Raw genomic sequence first — 20,628 nt, 5'->3', positions numbered from 1 at the left:
CCTAACAAACAACAACAAAGGGAATGATTCCTATTGATTTCCATTCCCTTTGATGAATACCCCCAACCAAACGACCCCTCAATGTTATCAAATTAAAAGGATATTTTTATTTAACTAAAGTGGTCGTGAAACAAAACCATATGTTAAAGTTTTGCATGAACTCAGATACACCAAGCTTGTTTGTTATATTGAAAATTCTATCCAAAATTTAGCTTGATCGAATCAGGCTTTATAATGATCAACTATACGCCTATACCACTATTTCACTTTTTTCAGATGAAATTTTGATTTTTAATTCACAAAATTTTAAAGACCAAACTCAAAGGCCTGAATCAAAACTGATAACTACAATAGGTGACATAAACGTTTTCAACTCCTCATAAGACTGATACATTTTCTCTAGGATGTTGATATGAACTTTTTAAGAAAATTTCTTCCCTCGGACCAAATTGTCATCTAAACCATAATACTCAATTATGCGAAGTATCACTATCTTAAGGAACGAACAAGTGATTGATTTTGCCGATCATTAGATTTAGCTAGCTCAAGTCAATGCTATTTGTAGTCATATAGCTAATTTATTTCATGTGTTCATTCAAAAGAATGCTTTCAAATTTCAATAGAATTGATTATGGACTAGACAATCAATTTCATACCGATAAAATTTATCCTAATCTCAAGTCTTAAAAATCAATATTTATCTTAATTTAATTCAATAAAACAGACAAATAACAATTAACCATCATAAGATTAGAGTCTCCGACCTAAAATTTGGTCATCTTACAACCTCGACGACGACAACGACAACTACAACTACGACTACAACGATAATACTCAAATCCCGGTCAGAAACTAAAAGAAGGGAATTCAAAGATCTGGAAGAGTAGGAGACTAGGAGTTGTGGGACTGAGAATTCAAAGAGACCAAATTAAATACAAAACTCCACCAAAAAAAAAAAAAAATCCCAAAAATACTCAAAATTCTTTTTGAAGAAAACTCAAGAAATAGAGAGAGAAAATTCACCGATTTCAAAGGAGAAAAGAGAAGAGAAGAGAAAAGAGGAGAGAGAAAATTCAATGGCGTCTTCAACTGTACAACCCATAGTTACCCCTTCAACAACTACTACTCCATTAACAACAACTTCAAATCAAAATCAAAATCAAAATCAAATTCCAGTAGTTCCAAATCTCCCGCCACAATCTCAACCACCTCTTTCAAATAATTTCAATCCGAAGAAGAGACCTCTTGACCATGTTTATCTTCTTCAGAGTTCTCCTTACTTTAAGATGCGTGCTTTTATCAGAGACCTTCGTCCCCTTTTTCTTCAGGTTTACTCTTCTCTTCTATTTTTATCTGTTTTTTTTTCTTTTTTTTTTTCTGGGTATTGTTTGATTTCTGGAAATTTGATTATTTTGGATAACGTTGCTTGATTTTCTGTTAACTTTTACTTTCCAATTGTTAATTTTTGTGGGTTGTTTTTTTTAGTTGATTTCTGTAAAGTTTTGAATCTTTAGGTTTTTGTTCTAACTGTTTCTGCAATTGGGTGTTGCCTGGATTTCTGTTTTCTGCCAAAATTTGAAGTTTTATTTGTTTTTAATCAAATAAAATTATGTGGGGCGATTTTTTTTTTTGAGATTTTTATGGGTTTAGTTTGCAAAAAAAAAAAATAAAAAAAAAAATGTTGATTGCGTCAAAGAGTTGTTATCTTCCCTAATTGCGTAATGGTGCATGAGCAGAGTGTAGTTCTTGATAATGTGAGTGGAATTGGATAATTTTGCAATTCTAAGTTGATTTGATTTTGGGTCATGTTAATTATTGTAATTGATTGTTGGAGTTTTAATTAGATCATATAAATTCATGTGGAATCAATGTGCTAATTTAATGCTTTGTATCTGCTGAGAGGTGATTATCAAATGTTCGTGTTTGCTTATTATTCTAAGTCTATTTAGTTTTTACAAGTCATGATTTGAATGGTTCGAGACTCCGAGTAACTTACCTTGCATTTTTATTCAGAAATCTGAATTGACACTCTAGGTAAAAGATGCAATAATGCACTATCCTTGAGGAAGTGGTGTTTTTCTGAGGGTTTGATGTGGGTGAAAATAATATGCCACTGAGGATTATTTATGATGCCTATTCGTGAATAACAAGATTGCGGCTATCCCTTGATTCGAGCCTTCCTTTTAGTGATAATCCGTACTTCTGGTTTGCACGAGTATTAGATATTTTACTGTCAACCAATACTAATCTCCACTATGACAGTATTAATTTTCATGTAATAGGCATATTTAGGAAATAATCAAAGCATATCCTCTATATGATTTGCTTTCCTGAGCTGTTTAATTGAATAAGTGGTCATGACTCATGAAGTTACCAAAGCTAGGAAAGGTGCAGCAGAATGGGAAAGAGAACTAGATTCTATGATGTATGTGTAAATATTACTCGATATGTAACGGTCGTGGCTTCATGGGTGTACTTGTGACTGAACCTTTCCATTGATGTCCATTACTAATCTTTGGTCAATTTTATAGCTCATGCTCGTTTTTGCATTCTGATTCGAAAACTGTTATGAGCTACAACTTGTAAAATTTTTCATGTTTTACAAATTTCCGCCCAACTTCATGAAAAACTTAGCTTCAGATCTTAGTTTAGTCAAAACAATATTGGAATCAACCACTCCGGATAGAGTCTCTCTTCTTTTTCTTTGTTGAATTCTTTCGAGGATGCTATGGATTTTCTTTATGGATGTGTGCTGGCTGCCTTGACAGCATGCTTTTCTTCCTGTTTCGTAGCTTATCAGCATCAGTCCTGTAGAATATGCTGTACTCTGTTAGGTTTATCGCACCCTAATCCTCAGTGATTCCTTGGTGAGAGCAATGCACCTCTCTAACCTTGTTCTTCAATGTACTCCCTAAAAAGTTATTGAACTGGTTGCAAGTTGATTTGTAGTTTGTTTTAATATGATATTCTAAGTTAAACTCATTGACACTTGAACTAGACTTCTGAAAAAGAATACATAATATATAAGGCCCTTGAGATGAGGTCTTAGTGTCTTACCATTATACCAGTTGCCTCATATTTAATTAGTACTGGCCACTGGGATACCAGTTTGCCTCAATTTTTTTTTTTTTTATCATAGATCCTTTTTTTAAGTGTGCTGATAACTACTCTGTATGATCATAATAAGACATTGATGCCTTTTCTTTTCTATGTTGAAGGTTCTCCGTGCCCCCGACTTTCAAAACTGTGAAGCTGCCCGCAGGATCCAAGAAAGTATTGATAATCTCTCTTCATCTTTAGCTCAGATGTTAAAAGTGTACCCTATGCGTAACCATTTATGTGCTGTGTGCGAAGTATTTAATCTTGTTTGCCTTTTGTATCACTTGCTTTGTTCTATCAAGTGCTACTGCAGAGTGCCTTTTCTCCTCTCCCCCTTTCTTGAGGCGACTTTGGTGGTGAAGAAGTTTGGAGAGGACCCTAAAGATAGGTCCTATTTTGGTAGCTTAAACCTTGTTAGACCAATAATGTTGGTCTCTAACACTTTACACCTTAAATAAAATGAGTGTTCACACTTTGCCTTGGTTTTGGGTGATGAGTGTTCTAGACAAATTTTGTAGACTCACACTTTTGCCTTGCTTTTGATTAATGAGTGATCAAGACTTTTATTTTCCGAGTTAACAAGTTTTAAACTCGTTTCTTTCTTTGCTAATCACTTGCTATCCTTGGTAAATCTTATGAAGTACTTATTAAATTTTCTTTAACTTGCAGAAATGACGCTTATGGTGGAGTTATGTAGACACCAGACAGCGGAGAAGGTACCGCTAGCTAAGTGCAACAGCGGAGCAGGAAGTTTAGATTTCACTAACGAGAAACTGGGAGGCTTGGGCAGAAGCCTGCTGATCAGCCATCACAAGAAAGCGCTTCCCAGTAGGAAATAATCTTGAAAAGCCAATGCATGGCGGTACCCGGATCACAGGAACTTACATTGTTGGTGGTTCTGCATTTGGCTGGAATTTCATCACATTCCATGGAACTAAACCTGAGTATTATGGCAGAACCAAGGAGTCATTTCGGGCCGGTAAATGAGTTATTTTCTCAACTGTTGGAAGGTTATGGTCTCTTATCAAGAGCTAATATTGATCAAGCCAGCATCTGTACTCTAGTTATTCCATCTTTTTTTTGGTGGGGCGAATTTTTGAAGGCTTGCTCTTTTCTTTTCTTTTATTTTTTTCTTCTTTTTGGATCTAGAAACTAGCTCCCATTGCTAATCTCTTGTATATGAGGCTGTCAACTTGTGGAGTATGACTTTCTATTTAGTTGCTGTAGGAATTTGGCGACTTTCTTTGTTTCAGAATGATCTGGTTTTGAATTTCCTAATCAATTTGGTAAATGGATTAATTGCAATTTATGATTTGTAACCTTTTGTCCTGCCAAAACATTTTCCTGTATCTTTAATTTCCTTTCTCCTTCTGAATTACAATAATCTTAGATATCTCCATATATAATAAATACTTCGTATCTAATATTAGCGATTATGGCATGTTAAGACTTTGGATATAACTTTGAATCGTTTGAAGTCAGAGACTGAAAGGATATCGCTCAACGAGACATTACAGAAACTAACAAGAGCCTCCAAGACTTCAATAAAAATCTGTAGAGGGGACTGATAATATGAGCACTGCGAACACTGTAGTAAGTTGAATAATCAGTTCGACAGTGCCTCGTAAGTTTCTCTGTGTGTTGTGTACTAGTTTATAAAGACATGACCAACACTATGAATAAGCTAATACTCTTAACGTGCAGTGTCATGTACCATGTAAATTGTATTTGTTAGTGCTCTTTTCATTGTGTTCTGTACTAAGTTATATAGACAGTGACCTTATATGTGGACACTCTGTAGTGGTTTGAGCAAGCAGATTATTAGCAGTGCTTTCAGTAGACAGTGTATGACTTTGTTATGTTATAAAAGGTCATTCTCCTCAAGGTGTTACATTTTTTTCTTTGTCTTTACTGTCCACCAAACTACCATCTTCTTGATATCGCAACCCATTCACTATCGTATGTGCAATCTTATGGTATACAAGATTACGAGTATGACCATATGTAGAATTCGATCTTGTTAAGCTAGTTGACATCTACATTGAAACAGATATCATGATTGGGCTTTACATATAGGCCAAGATGCTATATCTTTTGAATTTAGTCCCAACTTTTTTTTTTTTTTTTTGAAATAGTCCAAATAATGTTTAACTTTCTGCTTAATACGTCACATAAATAAATGATATAATAATAGAATTGTTAAAATAACTTTGAAGCATTGATTTAATTTTTAAAAAATATAGTTCAAATTTTGACTTTTAATATTTCTTCAGTGATTTAATATGAGTAATTATCGTCAAAAATATATAAGTAATTATTGAACTACTACGAAGTATGTTGAGTTCAATTCCAATCCTTTAAATTAGGCCCATATATAGCTGAAAGTCCAGACCATTATCGTATAGTTTCATGTATATAAGCATTTTTAGGGTTAAAGATTAATTGTTGTTACGTTTTTTAGAATAAGCTAATTTTTCCAAAAATTTTGGCCTCCATGTTATCCTTTTCTCCAAGGTAATTTTGTTGATAGTATAGTTTACAAATAATTTTCTCTTGGAACAACTAACACACAACATAATGGTAATCCGTACCACTATTTCTCTCACGAAGCATGCTAGGTATGTTTTTTTTTTGGTTGTTATTATTATTATTATTTTCTTTGATCATATTATTATTATAATATTAGGGATTTCTATGTTGTTAGGGCCTCCCAAAAAAATTAATTCATTATGTTAGGGTTTTAACTTCTTTTGTGTACTACATATTATTTGATGATGAAACATAATTTAGTTATTAATGGCTTAATTTGCTCTTGTTTTAATATTAACAACAATAATTTCGAGGTTTCCTTGTTTTGTCATCTCGATTATCTTAGAATAATCTTATCTTAAGTGGTTTGTATATTCATATAGAACTTTTGTGGGTATAACTATGAGAAATCAACTCTAGGGGATCTAGGAGATGGGTATAATCTTACCTTAGGTGGTTTGTATATAGACTTTTTGTGGTTTGTATACTCATATAGACTTTTTGTATACTCATATAGACTTTTTGTGGTTTGTATATTCATATAGACTTTTTGTATACTCATCCTCCCCACCTGTGATAGGAGGGGCTCCCTGTGTACCCTAAAAATAAAACATAAAAATAATGAGAAATCAACTCTCACTTAGGATTATTCCGAGTATGCAACACGAGTATAGGTTGGAAACTTGGAATTATTCTAGTTGATGATTTTCTGAATACAATTGTACATACAAACGAACGCACAAAAGTAATGATGAACTTAAATTACGTTACAAACAACACAATGTTGATAAATAATATTTATGTACATGTGTAATTTTAATTCAGCACGAAATTTTGGAGTGGGAGGGGTAAGAATGTACATATTCCCTACAATGTCTCTAGTGCACCCGCTCAAAGTCGTGCTGTATCAAATCTATGCAATATTTCTGCTCAGAATCGCGCCACATTGAATCAAACGTACGTACCTCTTTAACATAAAATTATCCACTTAATTATCTGTATTTGCTACTACAGAGTACTACTACTAGTTTTCTGTTTGATCATAAGTAGAATTTCTAATGGCTTTCAGGTCAACAAGTGATGAAACATCATCAGGTACGCAAATCATTATTTTCCTTTAATTTAATTTTTTTTTTCTTTTCCTTATAATTTTTCCATGTTTTATTTCCTCTTTATTTAGTGTGGTTCGTTGTTTGCATTCTGAGTATACTTGGTTTATCTAGCGTTGCAGTCTATGACCCTTTTGAGGGGTATGTAATACACCTTATTTTTTTTCTCGTTTATACTTCCTCTATTCGAAAATAATAGTCATGTTACACTGTTACCCGACCCTTTATAACTAAGTAGATTGTAGACCACACGATTTGCTTAGTTATTAAAGGTTTCTCATACTTCGTATCTAGTACACGTGACTATTATTTACGAAAAATTGACAGTATTACATGAATGATGAGCTTTTAATTACTGATTAGAATTTTGTATGCAATTACACAGGGTGAACAACGAAATAGCAGCAAGAAGAAACTCAAAAAGGTTTAAACAATCGTTTTACCTCCTGAATTTGAAGTCCTAAATGGGGCAAATAGTTATTGCTTAGCTTCTTTTAGGACTGCATTCTTTTCGCGTAAATTTTTAATTTTATTTAATCACGAGGCACAAGTTCGTATAAGAGTTGATAAGCTAACATAAAGCGGCCTTGCAATTGAAATAAGTTAAGAATTAATTATGAATTTTTTGTGGCAATACTGATTGATACTAGTAATAATTATGTTTATACAGGGAGGAGATGAATGCACAAATACGGAGGTCAGGACTCAGGATACATTTTTTTATCAATAACCTCGACGATTACTTTACAGTCTTTCAATAATGTCTGATTAAAACTCATTATTTTGTGTTAGGGAAGTTGAAGCAGAGGTCCAAAAACTCAGAAGTGATATGACAAAAGAAATCGAGGCGAAGATCCAAAGGGAAATGGAGCTGAATCAAAGGAAAGAGCAGGCTAATGAAGCACCCGTCAAAGTCTCATGGAGGAAGGCTATTGTTAGAGCATTTTTCCTGGACTACTAGGGACTTATTGGTATGAGCAGTGATTTATTAGATTTTAAGGAAACAGAGAAAATATTACATAGAAGTTAGAGACTTAGTGTTAAGACGGTCCATGAATAGATTTGAGATGATCAACAACCAATGTCAATAGGCGTTTAAAAATATGCATATATAGATAAATACTTCCTCTGTTCTTTATTACTTGACCTGTATTTCTTTTTGGAAAGTTTCTTTTTACCTGACCTGTTTCCTTTTTTGGCAAATTTAACACTAACTTTTGCCAAAACGGGGTGCTACACATTAGATGCAACTTTCCATTTTTTTTTCCTATTTAGGTAGTTAGATCCTTTTTTTAGTGTGCTGATCAGTACTCTGTATGGTCATAACAAGACATTGATGCCTTTTCTTGCGAATTTCAAAATTGTGAAGCTGCCCGCAAGATCCAAGAAAGTATGATAATTTCTCTTCATCTTTAGCTCAGATGTAAAAAATGTAGCCTAACTGAAGTAACCATTTATGTGCTGTGTGCAAAACATTTAATGTTGTTTTCCTTTTGTGTCTTTTGCTTTGTTCTATCGAACGCTACTGCAAACTGGCTTTTTCTCCCCCTCCCCCTTTCTTGAGGCGGTTTTGGTGGTGAAGAAGTTTGGAGAGGATCCTAAAGATAGCACTTGAAGCTGCTTCCTCTATGCAGCTTTATATTCTATATTGGTAGCTTAAACCTCGTTAGACCTTGAATACAATCTTTGCCTTGCTTCTGGATGATGAGTGTTCTAGACAATAAGTTTTGTAGATTCACACCTTTGCCTTGCTTTTGAATATTGAGTGCGAGATTTTTATTTTCCGAATTAACAAGTTTGTAACTTGTTTCTTTCTTAGCTAACCACTTGCTATTCCTGGTAATTCTTATCTACTAAATCAACTTTAAATATTTCCCAATCAACAACTTTAGTGCTCCTCCTCAGAAAACTCTTCGCTCTCGCTAGTTTCAAACTTTGATCTGAAACTTTTCCTATCAACAATTACTGCACTTTCAGGTAAATCTTTAATATTTATTTATGTTTAAATTTAAAAAGGTTTTAGTACTATGTTAAAATTTTGATTCTCATCTTTGTTATTTTTTATAATCAAAATCAGTAAAATTGGATTTTTGATATACTTAGTTGAATGGTTTCTATTTACTTAGTTGAATGGTTTTTTGAATTTTAAATATCATTATTGTTTGAATATCTTATTTAGGGTTTAGTAATCTTATCTTAATATCGATTATTAGGGTTTTATAATATTTTTTATTATTTCATTCTAAATTCTAAGTCATAAATTTTGTTTTCCTTCCCATTGATTTTTTTTTTTTCCTTTTCTGATCGGCAGATGGCGATTTCGCAATTTCAATTTATTTTTGAGAAACTTCTTCTTGCGTCTGATGTCAGTAAAAAATCAAGACGGTTCATCATCCTTCAAGAAGATTTTGATAAATTTAAAACTATTTTGCTTCCGAATTATCGACAAAAAATATTGGGTGGTAAGAAAATTGATTTCTTGGCCGAAGATGAAACCGGTAAAATTTGGCGCTTTTCTTGCAAGAAGAGTAAAAGAGGTATTGGTAAAATATTAGGACAATGGTCCAAATTCGTTGAAGCTAACAATATCATTAAGAGTACCCTCTTTAGATTTGAGTGGGAGACAGCATTTAATAGGGCTAAGATTACCTATCAACTGCGAATTGTATACGGAGGATTTGAAATGGATCTCAACCCGAATCCAAATAAAGTAATGGGTCTGAACCCGAATGAAGTAATACTTACGTACAGAGCCCAAAAGCTGGTCCATAACATATGTTAAGGATCAGTGCTCAATTTCACGCCAAGTGAAGGATTTTTGATGACGGTGATCATCATAATTATAATTTTAAAGAGAAATCGGGTACATGTCTTAATGGATGCTTGTTCCAATGGCGAATCTAAGCTTACATTTTTTTATTAGTGGGAACCAACATAAAATAATTATATAATTATTTATATACTACCTCCGTAAACGATTATCTGCAACATTTACCAAAAGTAGGCGCTTTCTATTATGTGTAACAAATGTTTTTTTTTTCCTCTTTTAGTAAGTTTTTCTATAAAAAATTACCAAACTGCCCTTACTTAAACAACTTACTCCCTTAATCATTTCACTAACCATACTCTATTATAAACCTAACTTAACTCATCTAATCTTCAAAAAAAAAAAAAAAAAAAAAAAAAAACCAAATCTGTAAAAACAAAACCAAATCTCCATTCATGTTGTTCATCAAATTTCTCACTCCTCCTTCATCATCAAAGTCTTACTCTCCTCCTGGTGGTTCATCATCAAAATTTCTCTCTCCTCCTTAAGCATCAAAATCTCACTCCTCCTTCATCTTCTGTCCAGATTTGGAGGTGGTCACCCGTGGGTTTCACAGGTGTGGTGGTTCTTGGCGACACAAGTTTCGTGGATGGTGGTCTAGGTTTTGTGGGTTTCGTGGGTGTCGGGGTCTAGGTTTTGTGGGTTTCGTGGTAGTGGCTTAATTGGGATTATTTCAATTCGTGGTGTTGGTGGTTGGGATTAATTCAATTCGTGGGAGTGGTGGTTGTTTTCGGTGTTGGTGGTTTTTTTCAAGGTTTCATGGGTGGTCTGCTGTGTTGGTGGTTGGGATTATTTAAATTCGTGGGTTTTGGTGGTAGTTAGTGGGTTCTGTTTTTGGTGGTTGTGCGTTTTAGTGGTTTTGGGGGTGGTGGTGGTTGTGGGTTCGTGGCTTTTGGTCAGTGGCGGAGCCAGGATTTGTAATCTGGGGGGACAATTTTTAGATGTTTAATAATCGACAATAATTATAAGAAAAAAGAAATTGATCACATAAATTGTTTAATATATATTTGAAATCGCTTATGAGATATGACAATTATTCTTATATGGTGAAAGAGGAGTTGTTAAAAAATTAATTGCATATTAAGAAATTTATTAACCAAATTTTTTTTTTTTTATGCTGGTAAACCCCAATTTTAAGGTATGTAATCCTTAATAATCGATAAATATGATTTATCAAATGATAAGCATTTACACAAATTGATAGTAGATGTAAAGGGATTTGGGTTACATTTTAAAAAAAAAAATAATAATAAATAAATAAACTTTCTTTGACTAAAAATAAAATTGGAAACTTAGTTCCAAACAAGCTATAAAAAAATAGAATTTAGGCACACATAATTAGAGAGATAAAAAAATACGGAGACATGTGTTCATTACAAATAGTTTAATAACACATTAGTAATCACTATCAACAAGGCGATACTTGATTAAACAGTTAAATGAGAGTAATTAGAGGTTTGAAGACTTATAATACTTTGTATATATAAATTACATACTATATAATGAAATTTAAAAACCAGTAAAAAAAAAATGGCAAAATCCAAAAACAAGAAAAAGAAGTTAAATAGGAGCACTTTGTATAAACTATAAAATGAAATAAAAATAAAGTCCAAAAATAGCAAAAAGAAACAAAAAAAATGATCGGGTAAAGAATCGAACCTAGGATCAAAGAGAAATACAAGCTTTACTCAAGCCCATCAACCACCAGACCAAATGTTGTCTTTGTTATGTAAGGTATACATGTAAGGTATTTATTCTTATTTACAGCATTTATTTAAGCTAACATAAATTAAATTTTTTTTTGGAAAAATGGGGGGACAACCGTCCCCCCTTGTTCCTACATGGCTCCGCCCCTGCTTTTGGTGGTGGTTAGTTGTGGGTGTCGGTGGTTTTGTTGATTCTGGGTTTTGGGTTTGCTGGGTTTGTGGGTGGTTTGTTTGGTTTGTGGGTGGTTTGTTGGGTTTCGGTGGTGAAGAGTGGTTGGGTTTCGGTGATTTTGGTGGTGTTTTGGGTTCTGGGTGTTGATGGGTTTGGTGGTTATGGTGGTTGTCGGTGGTTTTGGTGGTGTTTCTGGTTTTGGGTTTCGGTGGTGATATGATTTTGTTAATTGTTAATTGTTTTTTTTTTTTTTTTTTTTAAGAAAAAAGTAGGATTAATACTTAACAAAGTGCCCTTAGTTTTTAATAATCATGTCTTAAAAGTTTTGCCTAGGCCTCCGTGAACGGTACGTTTGTTGCACACTTGCACATAACCGTTTACGGAGGTAGTACATTATATTATAGTTTCACGTAATTTGTTAATATATTATAGTTTCACGTAATTTGTTAATATATAAATAATTATATAATTTGTTATTATACATTATGAATAAAGAATTTTTTTTTTTTCTCAGCAAGCTACAATTCAGGACTGTCTTTGTTCCATGCTTATCTAGGATAAATTCTAAAAGTGGTGAAGAAGATTTTGCCCTACAAGATCTCGAGAGACTTTTTTAAGCAAACCCAAATGAAGTAATGGGTCCGAACCCAAATGAAGAAATTGGTCCTAACCCAAATGAAGAAATGATTACAAACCCAAATGTAGAAATGGATTCGACTGGTTTTTTCAACAATTTGTCAGATTTTATTGAATGGGAAAATCTGGAATCCTTTGAAGGAGTATTTTTCAGCGAGCCTTCACCTGTTGTGATTCAAGACGACATAAATGTACCAGGATCCTTTGAAGAAGAATTTTATAGCGAGTCTCTGGTCAATGCACCACTCAATAATCAAGCTGGATCATCTAATATTGTACCAAGATCCATTGAAGGAGAATTTCTCAACGAGCCTCCACTTCATTTGGATATAAATAACTAATTTTTATGTCCTTATAAATCTATTTTTTTTATATCCCTCATAAAACTAACTTATCAAAATAACTATTTCATTAAATTTAACTGCCCCACATATTCTCTCTTTACTCAAAAAGTCAAACCTGCATACTTCTTTTTTTTTTTTTTTTTTTGGAGGAACTCAAACCTGCATACTAATTACTTAAGTAATAAATTCCACTGGGTGGAAACTCTTTTTTTCCCCTGTATTTTTACAAATTCCAACTCTTTTTTGGCCATGTGACCCCTAATTTTGAATATGTACATAACGTGTGCTATTTTTCATTAAATCGGCTAACCCATGCTAGGATGGCTAAGTTACTAACCTTAAATAAGTAAATGACTAACCTACCCTAGTTGCCCACCACCTAAGCCACCAGAACCATCTCATCGTTGACCCCACCACCATCCAACCACCATCACCACCGCCTACCCGTAACCACCCTCTACACACCTTAAACCACCCCTTTTTGCCCTAACACCACCCCACCCACTCCAACTCACGAAAACCACCCTACACCCACCTCTTAAGCTACCCAACCATAAAGGTCTCCAGCCACACAAACCCACCCTAAATCCACCACACCGACCCCTACCAAAGCCAAACCAACCAATCCTAAAGCCAAATCAACCACCACACAAACCCATCATAAAACCACCACACAAATCCATTTTCAAACAAAATCAACCACCTCCTGCTGCTGTCCCGGCCACCCAACACCACCATAAATACCACCTTCTCAACCCCATTTTTCCACTAATTTTGATGAGGTTCGAGGGAAGTGGGCGGGTTAACGGGGAAGGGGAGGGGCTGCTCGGGAATAATGGAGGGGAAGGGCCGGGACTGCTTTTAGGTGTGAGTTAGGGCCTGCTCTGATTTACTGAACTGAGCTGAACTGAATTGAACTTGAATTAAACTAAACTGATTGGAGCTGAACTAAACTGAATTGAACTGAACTGAATAGAGCTGAAATGAATATTTTATGAGAGAAGGAAATTAGGAACTGAACTGAACTGAACTAATTGGAGTTGAACTGAACTGAACTGAAATTAAGCGGAAGAGAACAAACCTTTAGTAATTTATTTGGGGATAGGTTACTAATTTAGGGGATTAGAAGGGAGGGGAAAGATAGAGGAGAGAAAATAGAGAAGTGATGAATAAAGAGGAAAATGTGGCATACTTTCTTTACAAAAGGAAAATGGTTTTCCTTCTTTAAAAAGTAACTTTCCACCTATGAAGAAATTGTTTTCCACCCTTTAACAAAACAAACAAAGGAAAAGGAAAAATGAAGGAAAATCGTTTTCTAACAAACGGAGTCTAAATCACTTTCCTCTTTTTTCATCTTTAATTCTCAATACTACTTTACCCTCTTCAATTCTCTTTCCCCTCGATCTATGAACCAACCCCACGCCCTCTTAAATCTTGACTACTCTTACATGTCCTACAAAACTCTTTTTTTTTTTTTTTTTTTTTTTTTTTAGGGAAAAGGTAAGAAAAAGAAAGAACATTGGGAGATCCTTCTCACGAGGGGAACTCCTAATGCGTCGAATACAAGAATAGGAAATAAACTAGAGTTATTGCAAGGTATAATGTCCATAGTATCACTAACTAAATGACCGACATAAACTACCCAGTCAGTTGCTCGATTTGCTTCACGATATACGTGTCAAATGCTCCAACTATCGAATTTGTTGAGAAGAAGACGCATGTCTGCAATGATATGATCAATCTGCCACGGGGTCGCCTATAAACCTTTAACTGAGTTAATAACCATGACATTGTCGCCTTCAATATATGGATGTTTTTGATGCCTTGTTCAATCGCAAGCAGGATGCCCTTGTGGAGTGCAAATGCTTCAGTTATGAAAGCTTTAGTGTTGCCGAGGTTGAACGTGCATGCCCGTTGAATGTTGCCGATGCTGTCTCGAATGATGATACCCGCTGCTGCTAAATTGTGTTGAAACGAGTCGTCGAAGTTTAGTTTGGAAGAATTGGTAGGTAGGGCCTATAAAACTCAATTGCCATTAACTATATAGCAAACATCTTGCCACCGCTTTGTCGTGTATACTCGACTTATCATCTTTATTTGATATTCGAATTATCAACTATTCATTCCGTTCCATAATGTATTTTTCATTGTGAAATTTTCACAAGAATTAAAGAATTTGAAAATTGTATGATTTGCAATTATTATTTTACATTTGTAATTGAATTTTTTGGAAAGTACACAATTAATGTTGGAAAGATATTTTTTTTATTTCAAAGTACACAATCAATGCATTAAAAACAAAAAATATATTTTTCCATGCATTAATTATTTAATGTGGACACAAAATTCTAGAAAAAATGAGGATAAAAAAATTATTTTGGAACACCATAAAAGAAAATGAGAAATCATTTTAACACATTTGAAATGAAAAATAAGAAAAATATTATGGGACGGGGGAGTATTAATTTAATTGAACCTTGGTTATTATCTTCTCATAAAAAATTGAGTTTGGTATTTTGGTGAATGCAATATGATATTATGGGGTATGCTTACCCGACATTTGAGTAATACGATGGAGAGAATTAGAGAGATACAAGGTTAACATTGACAAAATACACGATATATTTTTGCTTATTTTTCATCTTCTTTTTTTTTTTTTTTTTTTTTTTGGCTCCATTGATGCATCAAATCGTTAGATTGTATTATATGGGGGAATTGTCATCAAATCAGCACTACTGAATGAATTCTACTTCAAATATATTAGGAAGATTTGTAAACTTATTGTAGGCAACCAAGATGGACAATCCATGAACATAGCATGGGTGGTGCATCCTCCAATCCAGTCCTTAGGTGTGACAACTTTACTTACTATTTTCTAATTTAAATTTATTTATTAGTTATGATCTGCGTATGTAGTAATTTGTATATCAAAGAGATTATGTTATGGGTTTGTTTAATTTTGATTGACTTTTAAATCTGGGTTTTCCAAGAATTTTCAGGTTATTTTTTGAATTCATGTACTCTATTATGTTTGGTTTATTGTTAATTTAGGACAGCTTTACAACGGCTACAGTAAAATGGTAGCCATTATACTAAGTAAAATCACAGCCGTTAATTTGTATTTGGCTAATCAGGCCGTTCATTGAGATGACTTGGTAGTTTTATAAAAAAAAACAACTTTGACAAAAAAAAAAAAAATTCCCCCCAATTTTTTTTTTCAATTTCCTTCTCTTCTGATGTACTGTACTTCGTAGTCTGCTATTCTTTTCTCTCTCTCTTTCACCCCTTCTTCTTTGCAAATCCTTCTTCAATTGATTGTTATGTTTATCTAATTATATGAAATCGAGTTTAGATCCCTTCTTCTCTTCCTTAGGGTGAATTTAGGGTTATCTTTTTTCCCAAAAAAATATTAAAGGAGAAGGAAACTGAAACAAACGTGGGGGGATTTCTTAATTTTTCTTGGTTAATTTTTTTTTTTTTTGTAAAATTACAAAGTCATCTCATTGAAGGGCCATAATTAATCAGATACAAATGAACGGCTGAGATTTCATCAATTGTAGTGGCTACTATTTTGTTGTAGCCATTCAAAAGTCTAGCATTTAATTTAAGGCTTGCCTTGAATAATTAAAGTTTGGATTCTATGTTATGGGTTTGTTTGGTTTTGGTTGAATTTTAAATCTGGGTTTTGGATGAATTTCTCATATTAATTAAAATTAGAGTTAAGCATAAAGCAAGGACCTCACTTTTAACATTTTTCATCTTTAAGGACCTCCCACTTTTTTTTTCACCTTTAAGGACCCGTGGTTAGTTTTCCGGCAAGTTAACCCACCTAAGCTCCGGCCAAAAAGTGATGTCCTTCAATTTGAAAACTTAAGTCCTTCAATTACAGTGTTAAGTCCTTGGAGCATTTAATACATCAAAAACTTGCTACGAAAATAATCTGTCAAAATAAATACGATTTGCTACAATTCAAAAAACTAGCCCTATATTTGGTCTTCCATCATTCTGATTTTTTTTTCCAGGACACTACAAGAATGATGGAAGATCATTCCTTTTGTAACGAAAAGATTCATCATTTTTGCATTACAAAAGGAATGATCTTCCATCATTCTTGTAGTGTTCTGGAACATTAAAAAAAAATAAAAATAAATTGTCAGTCTTCAAGGACATGATTCAAGTCTTCAAGATCAGCCATATTTTCCCTTCAAATAAATATCTACAATCAGGCAACAAACCAATTTCAAACACCCAACACAATACCCCTATTTCACACCAAAATTAACACTAACCAATAAAACCTAGGGTCTGTGTTCGTCATTCCCTTCCAATTCATACAAAAAACAATTCGAATAACACCATACATACAAAACCAATATTTTCATGAACAACAAAAACAAATTATCAAAAAAGCGCAATTGATAATCATTATCATCAAAAACCTTAACGCTAACTAAATCCGCAATAATAAAAAAAATTAACATATTGTTTCATTTATATTGATATAATTTGCAGATTTAAAATTTGTGTTTACAATATGTTCTGTCCATTTTAACTATTTATATTAGGCATAAGTGATATAATTGATTGAAACTACCCATTGAGAAACGTTGTAACTAATATAAATCACATTATTAACAATTTAGCACGGGCACACACTTTAATATTTTTAAAAATAAAAACTCAAGCATGATTTTATTGGAAAACAAAGCACTAAGTAAGGAAAAAAAAAATACACGGATTAAGAAAAAAGAAAAGCAAAAAAAAAACCAAACAAATACATAGATCCAGAAAAAAGAAAAGAAAAAAAAAATTCTTTCAAAAAAAGAAAAAGAAAAAAAAAAAAAAAAAAAAAAAAGAAGAAATTGATAGGCAAGGACTGCGACTATAATTTCGATCCTGATGCAAACATGGTCCCTCTCTTAGTCTCTCCCTCCTTATTTATTCCCTCCAAAAAAACCGTATTTCAAATTCCAGAATTGCCAATCGGTGCTGCCTCCTCCAATCCAGTCCGTAGGTTTGTTCTATATTTCTAATTTAATTCTATTTATTTATTAGTTATGATCTATGTATCAAAGAGATCATGTTATGGTTTTAATTTTGATCGAATTTTAAATCTGGGTTTACTTTTTCTTCTGTGTTTGGTTTATTGTTAATTTAGGGTGTTAGTAACCGAACTGCTGTAAACAATAAAAACAGAACAAAGTTACCGGGAAATAGACTGAGTCGCGGACTATGTCGCTCTCTTTAGAACATTCACGGTACTGCCCTTTAATTTGTGCAAGCAGTTCGTACAACAACCGGATGTTCCCCAGGATAAAACAGCCTTCCTCTATTGTAATTATACCGGTGGAACTGCACAAAACCACCGGGCAACGAAACACCAAAAAAGAAATGAAACTGCTCGAGGGTTTTGTTTTTGTGAGGAAAAATAGAGAGGAGAAGAAGATTGCTTTCTGTATTTGTTGTGTATAAAAAACAGGAAATCAACACGCCTTTTATAGGAAAAATTGCAACGTAACTGCTGCTGTTTAATTAGGCACTAATCACGCAATTAAAACGGTCATAAGTTGAACGTTCAAAACGGTTACAGAAGATTAATGCGTGGCAAAACGTTTAGCAAAAAATCAGTGAAAACGTTTGCATGATTAACGCTCCATTAATCAGTTTTGAAAAACGGTCAAATGTAATCAAGGAACTAATCACGCAATTAGCCTTGTCCAAAAAATAAGTTTATTTAATAAACCCAGCCCGGCTCGGTTCGGCGCGCGTGTGTGATAGATGGTTTACCATATAGGTCCTCCCTCTCCACAAAATGTGGGTAGCCCAAGGGCCACACCCCTTTAGCCCACTCTCTATATTATAAAGAGAGTAAAACTCTCATTTCCCACCAATGTGGGACTTTGAGTTTTTTCACAAAATTCACACACTACACACTTGTTGTTCCAACATAGGGTTTGCCTTGATTGAATTCTCTTGAATAAAAATTTAATGGTTGGTTTTTGGAAGTAAAGGCGAAAACTTGATCATCTGATTCTAAAGACTTGTTTTTTATTGCTAAAGTTTGGATTTTATGAAATAATTCAAACTGTTCCAATTGCGATTGTTATTTTGTTTCTACTTTGTTTGCAATTTGTTTTTCATTGTTTTGGTAATCCGTAATATAAAATTCCCCTATTTACCCAAAAAAACAATATTGATTATTTCTGATATATTTTTCCTCCTTCAGGTGTAAGTTATTAGACTTGGAGGAGCGTCGGCCCATTAAACGACTTAAAAAAGGGGATTCTGCTCATGGTAATGGTATACTGTTAGAAGACAGAATCAGCAGTTTACCTGATGCTCTACTAGGAGACATACTCTCATTCCTTCCTACTAAGGATGCTGTTGTTACCAGTGTATTGTCTAGGCGATGGAGGCGTGTTTTCACCTGGGTAACACGACTCACCTACATCTCTTTGTGTGGACCGTCCTTGTATGCCTGATTCTTTCCCCAATTTCAAGAGATTTGTTGATAACTTATTGCAACTGTGTCACTCTCACAACATTACCACTTTTAGACTTCACTTTGGCAGGGATGATCTAAGCCCTTACAAATTTGGAAGGTGTAAACAAGGTTGTTTACCTCAGTTAAACCCTATGCATCTTAATACTTGGATGTGTTTTCCATTAACCCGTGGGGTTAAAGAACTTGACATTCGTGCTTGCGTTAGGGAACCCGGTAAGCTGCCTTCGGCCCTCTTTGGTTGTCCGACACTCGAGGTGTTAAAGATCAATGTGAATCTTCATCTTGAAGTTCCTCTGTCTTTCTGTTTGCCAAACTTGAAAGAGTTCAATCTCACTTTACCCGTCATTCCTGATGGTGACTTCGCGACTAGGCTAGTTTCAAGCTGTCCATCCCTTGAACACTTTACTCTGAATGGTTACTGGAATCCTTTGAATCCCATTATGATATCTTCACCATCACTTCGTAGATTATCTGTAATTACTCGTACTTTTGGGAGTAGTTACCTAAGGACCGAGGTTGTACTTGATGTTACTAATGTGGAGTATCTAATGTATGACGACGTTTCTGCATCTCACTACTGCATTGGAGATCTGAATGCTCTTGTTGAAGCTGAAATCAACCAAACTGTTCCTGAGGATACGCTTAACCTTCTTTGGCGGCTGTCTAATGTTCGTCGTTTGTTTCTGATGGAATCATGTGTAGTGGTTTGTCCTTTGATCACCTTCAACCTTTTGTTTGTGCTTCAGAAATACTACTGTACTTTATCAATAGAGTTGACTGATTTGCTCTTTTTTGATCTAGGCTCTGCATCTTTGTGAATCAGAGCAGCTTAAGCTGCCTGTCTTTCGTAATCTGAATCATTTGAAGCTTGGTTGTTCTGCCTTTATTAGTTGGTATACATTGTTGATGGAGCTGCTTAATTGTGCGCCTTTTCTAGAAACACTTAGTTTACCGAAGGTTAGTGTGATGTCTTCTATTCCAGATAATTTAAAGTGACTTTTTAACTATTCCTGTGAATGTTGTTGATATACGACTTTATTCTCTTATATTTTCAGGGAATCGTATTTGATGATGATGAGGAGGATGAACATTATATGGAGATGTCTGGGCAAGAGTGTAAGTCTTGGAGTTGTACTCCCATAATCCCATCTTGTCTGGCGAGTAATCTCAAAAGAATCTCAGTACACGATTACAAGCTGACAGAATGGGAACTGGAAGTGGTTAAATATTTTCTGAGAAGCTCATTAGTTTTGGAGGAATTGGATGTAGCTTTGGATTGTTCAAAGTCAGAGACTGAAAGGACATCGCTCAACGAGACATTACAGAAGCTACCAAGAGCCTCAAAGACTTGTTCAATAAAAGTCAGACATTACAGAAGCTACCAAGAGCCTCAAAGACTTGTTCAATAAAAGTCCGTAGAGGGGACTGATTGTATGGGCACTCTGTAGTAGGTTGAATAACCAATTTGGCAGTGCCTCGTACGTTTCTCCGTGTGTTCTGTACTAAGTTATAAAGACATGACTGATAGTAGAGGTGGGCAACGTGCCGTGCCTGCATCATGGCGTGTCGTGCCATGCCGGGCCACCATTTAGCACACCCCAGCCCATAGCACGACCAACATGCCTGGCATGTCGTGCCGGGCACCGGGCCGCTTGTAATTTTTTTTGAACAACTTTTAAAATGGATATACTATTTAAATAA

General features: G+C 34.3%; 1 protein-coding gene, 1 long non-coding RNA gene and 1 pseudogene across 2 annotated transcripts; all 3 read left to right on the top strand.

The window, feature by feature from the left end:
• Window positions 1-1,037: 1,037 nt before the first annotated feature.
• On the top strand, window positions 1,038-3,938 carry LOC110731466. Its single transcript, XM_021911319.1, has 3 exons — window positions 1,038-1,328; window positions 3,219-3,273; window positions 3,769-3,938. Exons 1-3 carry the CDS (start codon window positions 1,077-1,079, stop codon window positions 3,936-3,938), a joined length of 477 nt encoding a protein of 158 aa, XP_021767011.1. The 5' UTR covers window positions 1,038-1,076.
• Window positions 3,939-8,023: 4,085 nt separating this feature from the next.
• Window positions 8,024-9,925, top strand: LOC110731511. The gene is made up of 2 exons (XR_002513313.1): window positions 8,024-8,714; window positions 9,049-9,925. It is a non-coding gene; the product is annotated as an uncharacterized LOC110731511 (long non-coding RNA).
• A 7,312-nt stretch (window positions 9,926-17,237) lies between these two features.
• Window positions 17,238-20,628, top strand: LOC110731510 (annotated as a pseudogene).

The sequence above is a fragment of the Chenopodium quinoa genome, unplaced genomic scaffold (assembly GCF_001683475.1).
Source record: "Chenopodium quinoa cultivar QQ74 unplaced genomic scaffold, ASM168347v1, whole genome shotgun sequence".
Taxonomy (NCBI): Eukaryota; Viridiplantae; Streptophyta; class Magnoliopsida; order Caryophyllales; family Amaranthaceae; genus Chenopodium; species Chenopodium quinoa.
This window is presented reverse-complemented; position numbering and strand designations above follow the sequence as displayed.

Bases quoted from the DNA above. Each gene is read 5' to 3' on its own strand.
- LOC110731466 (XM_021911319.1), top strand. From the start codon at position 1,077: ATGGCGTCTTCAACTGTACAACCCATAGTTACCCCTTCAACAACTACT. The intron at 1,329-3,218 runs GTTTACTCTTCT...TCTATGTTGAAG, and splicing joins TTCGTCCCCTTTTTCTTCAG to GTTCTCCGTGCCCCCGACTT. The intron at 3,274-3,768 runs GTATTGATAATC...TTTAACTTGCAG, and splicing joins TGCCCGCAGGATCCAAGAAA to AAATGACGCTTATGGTGGAG.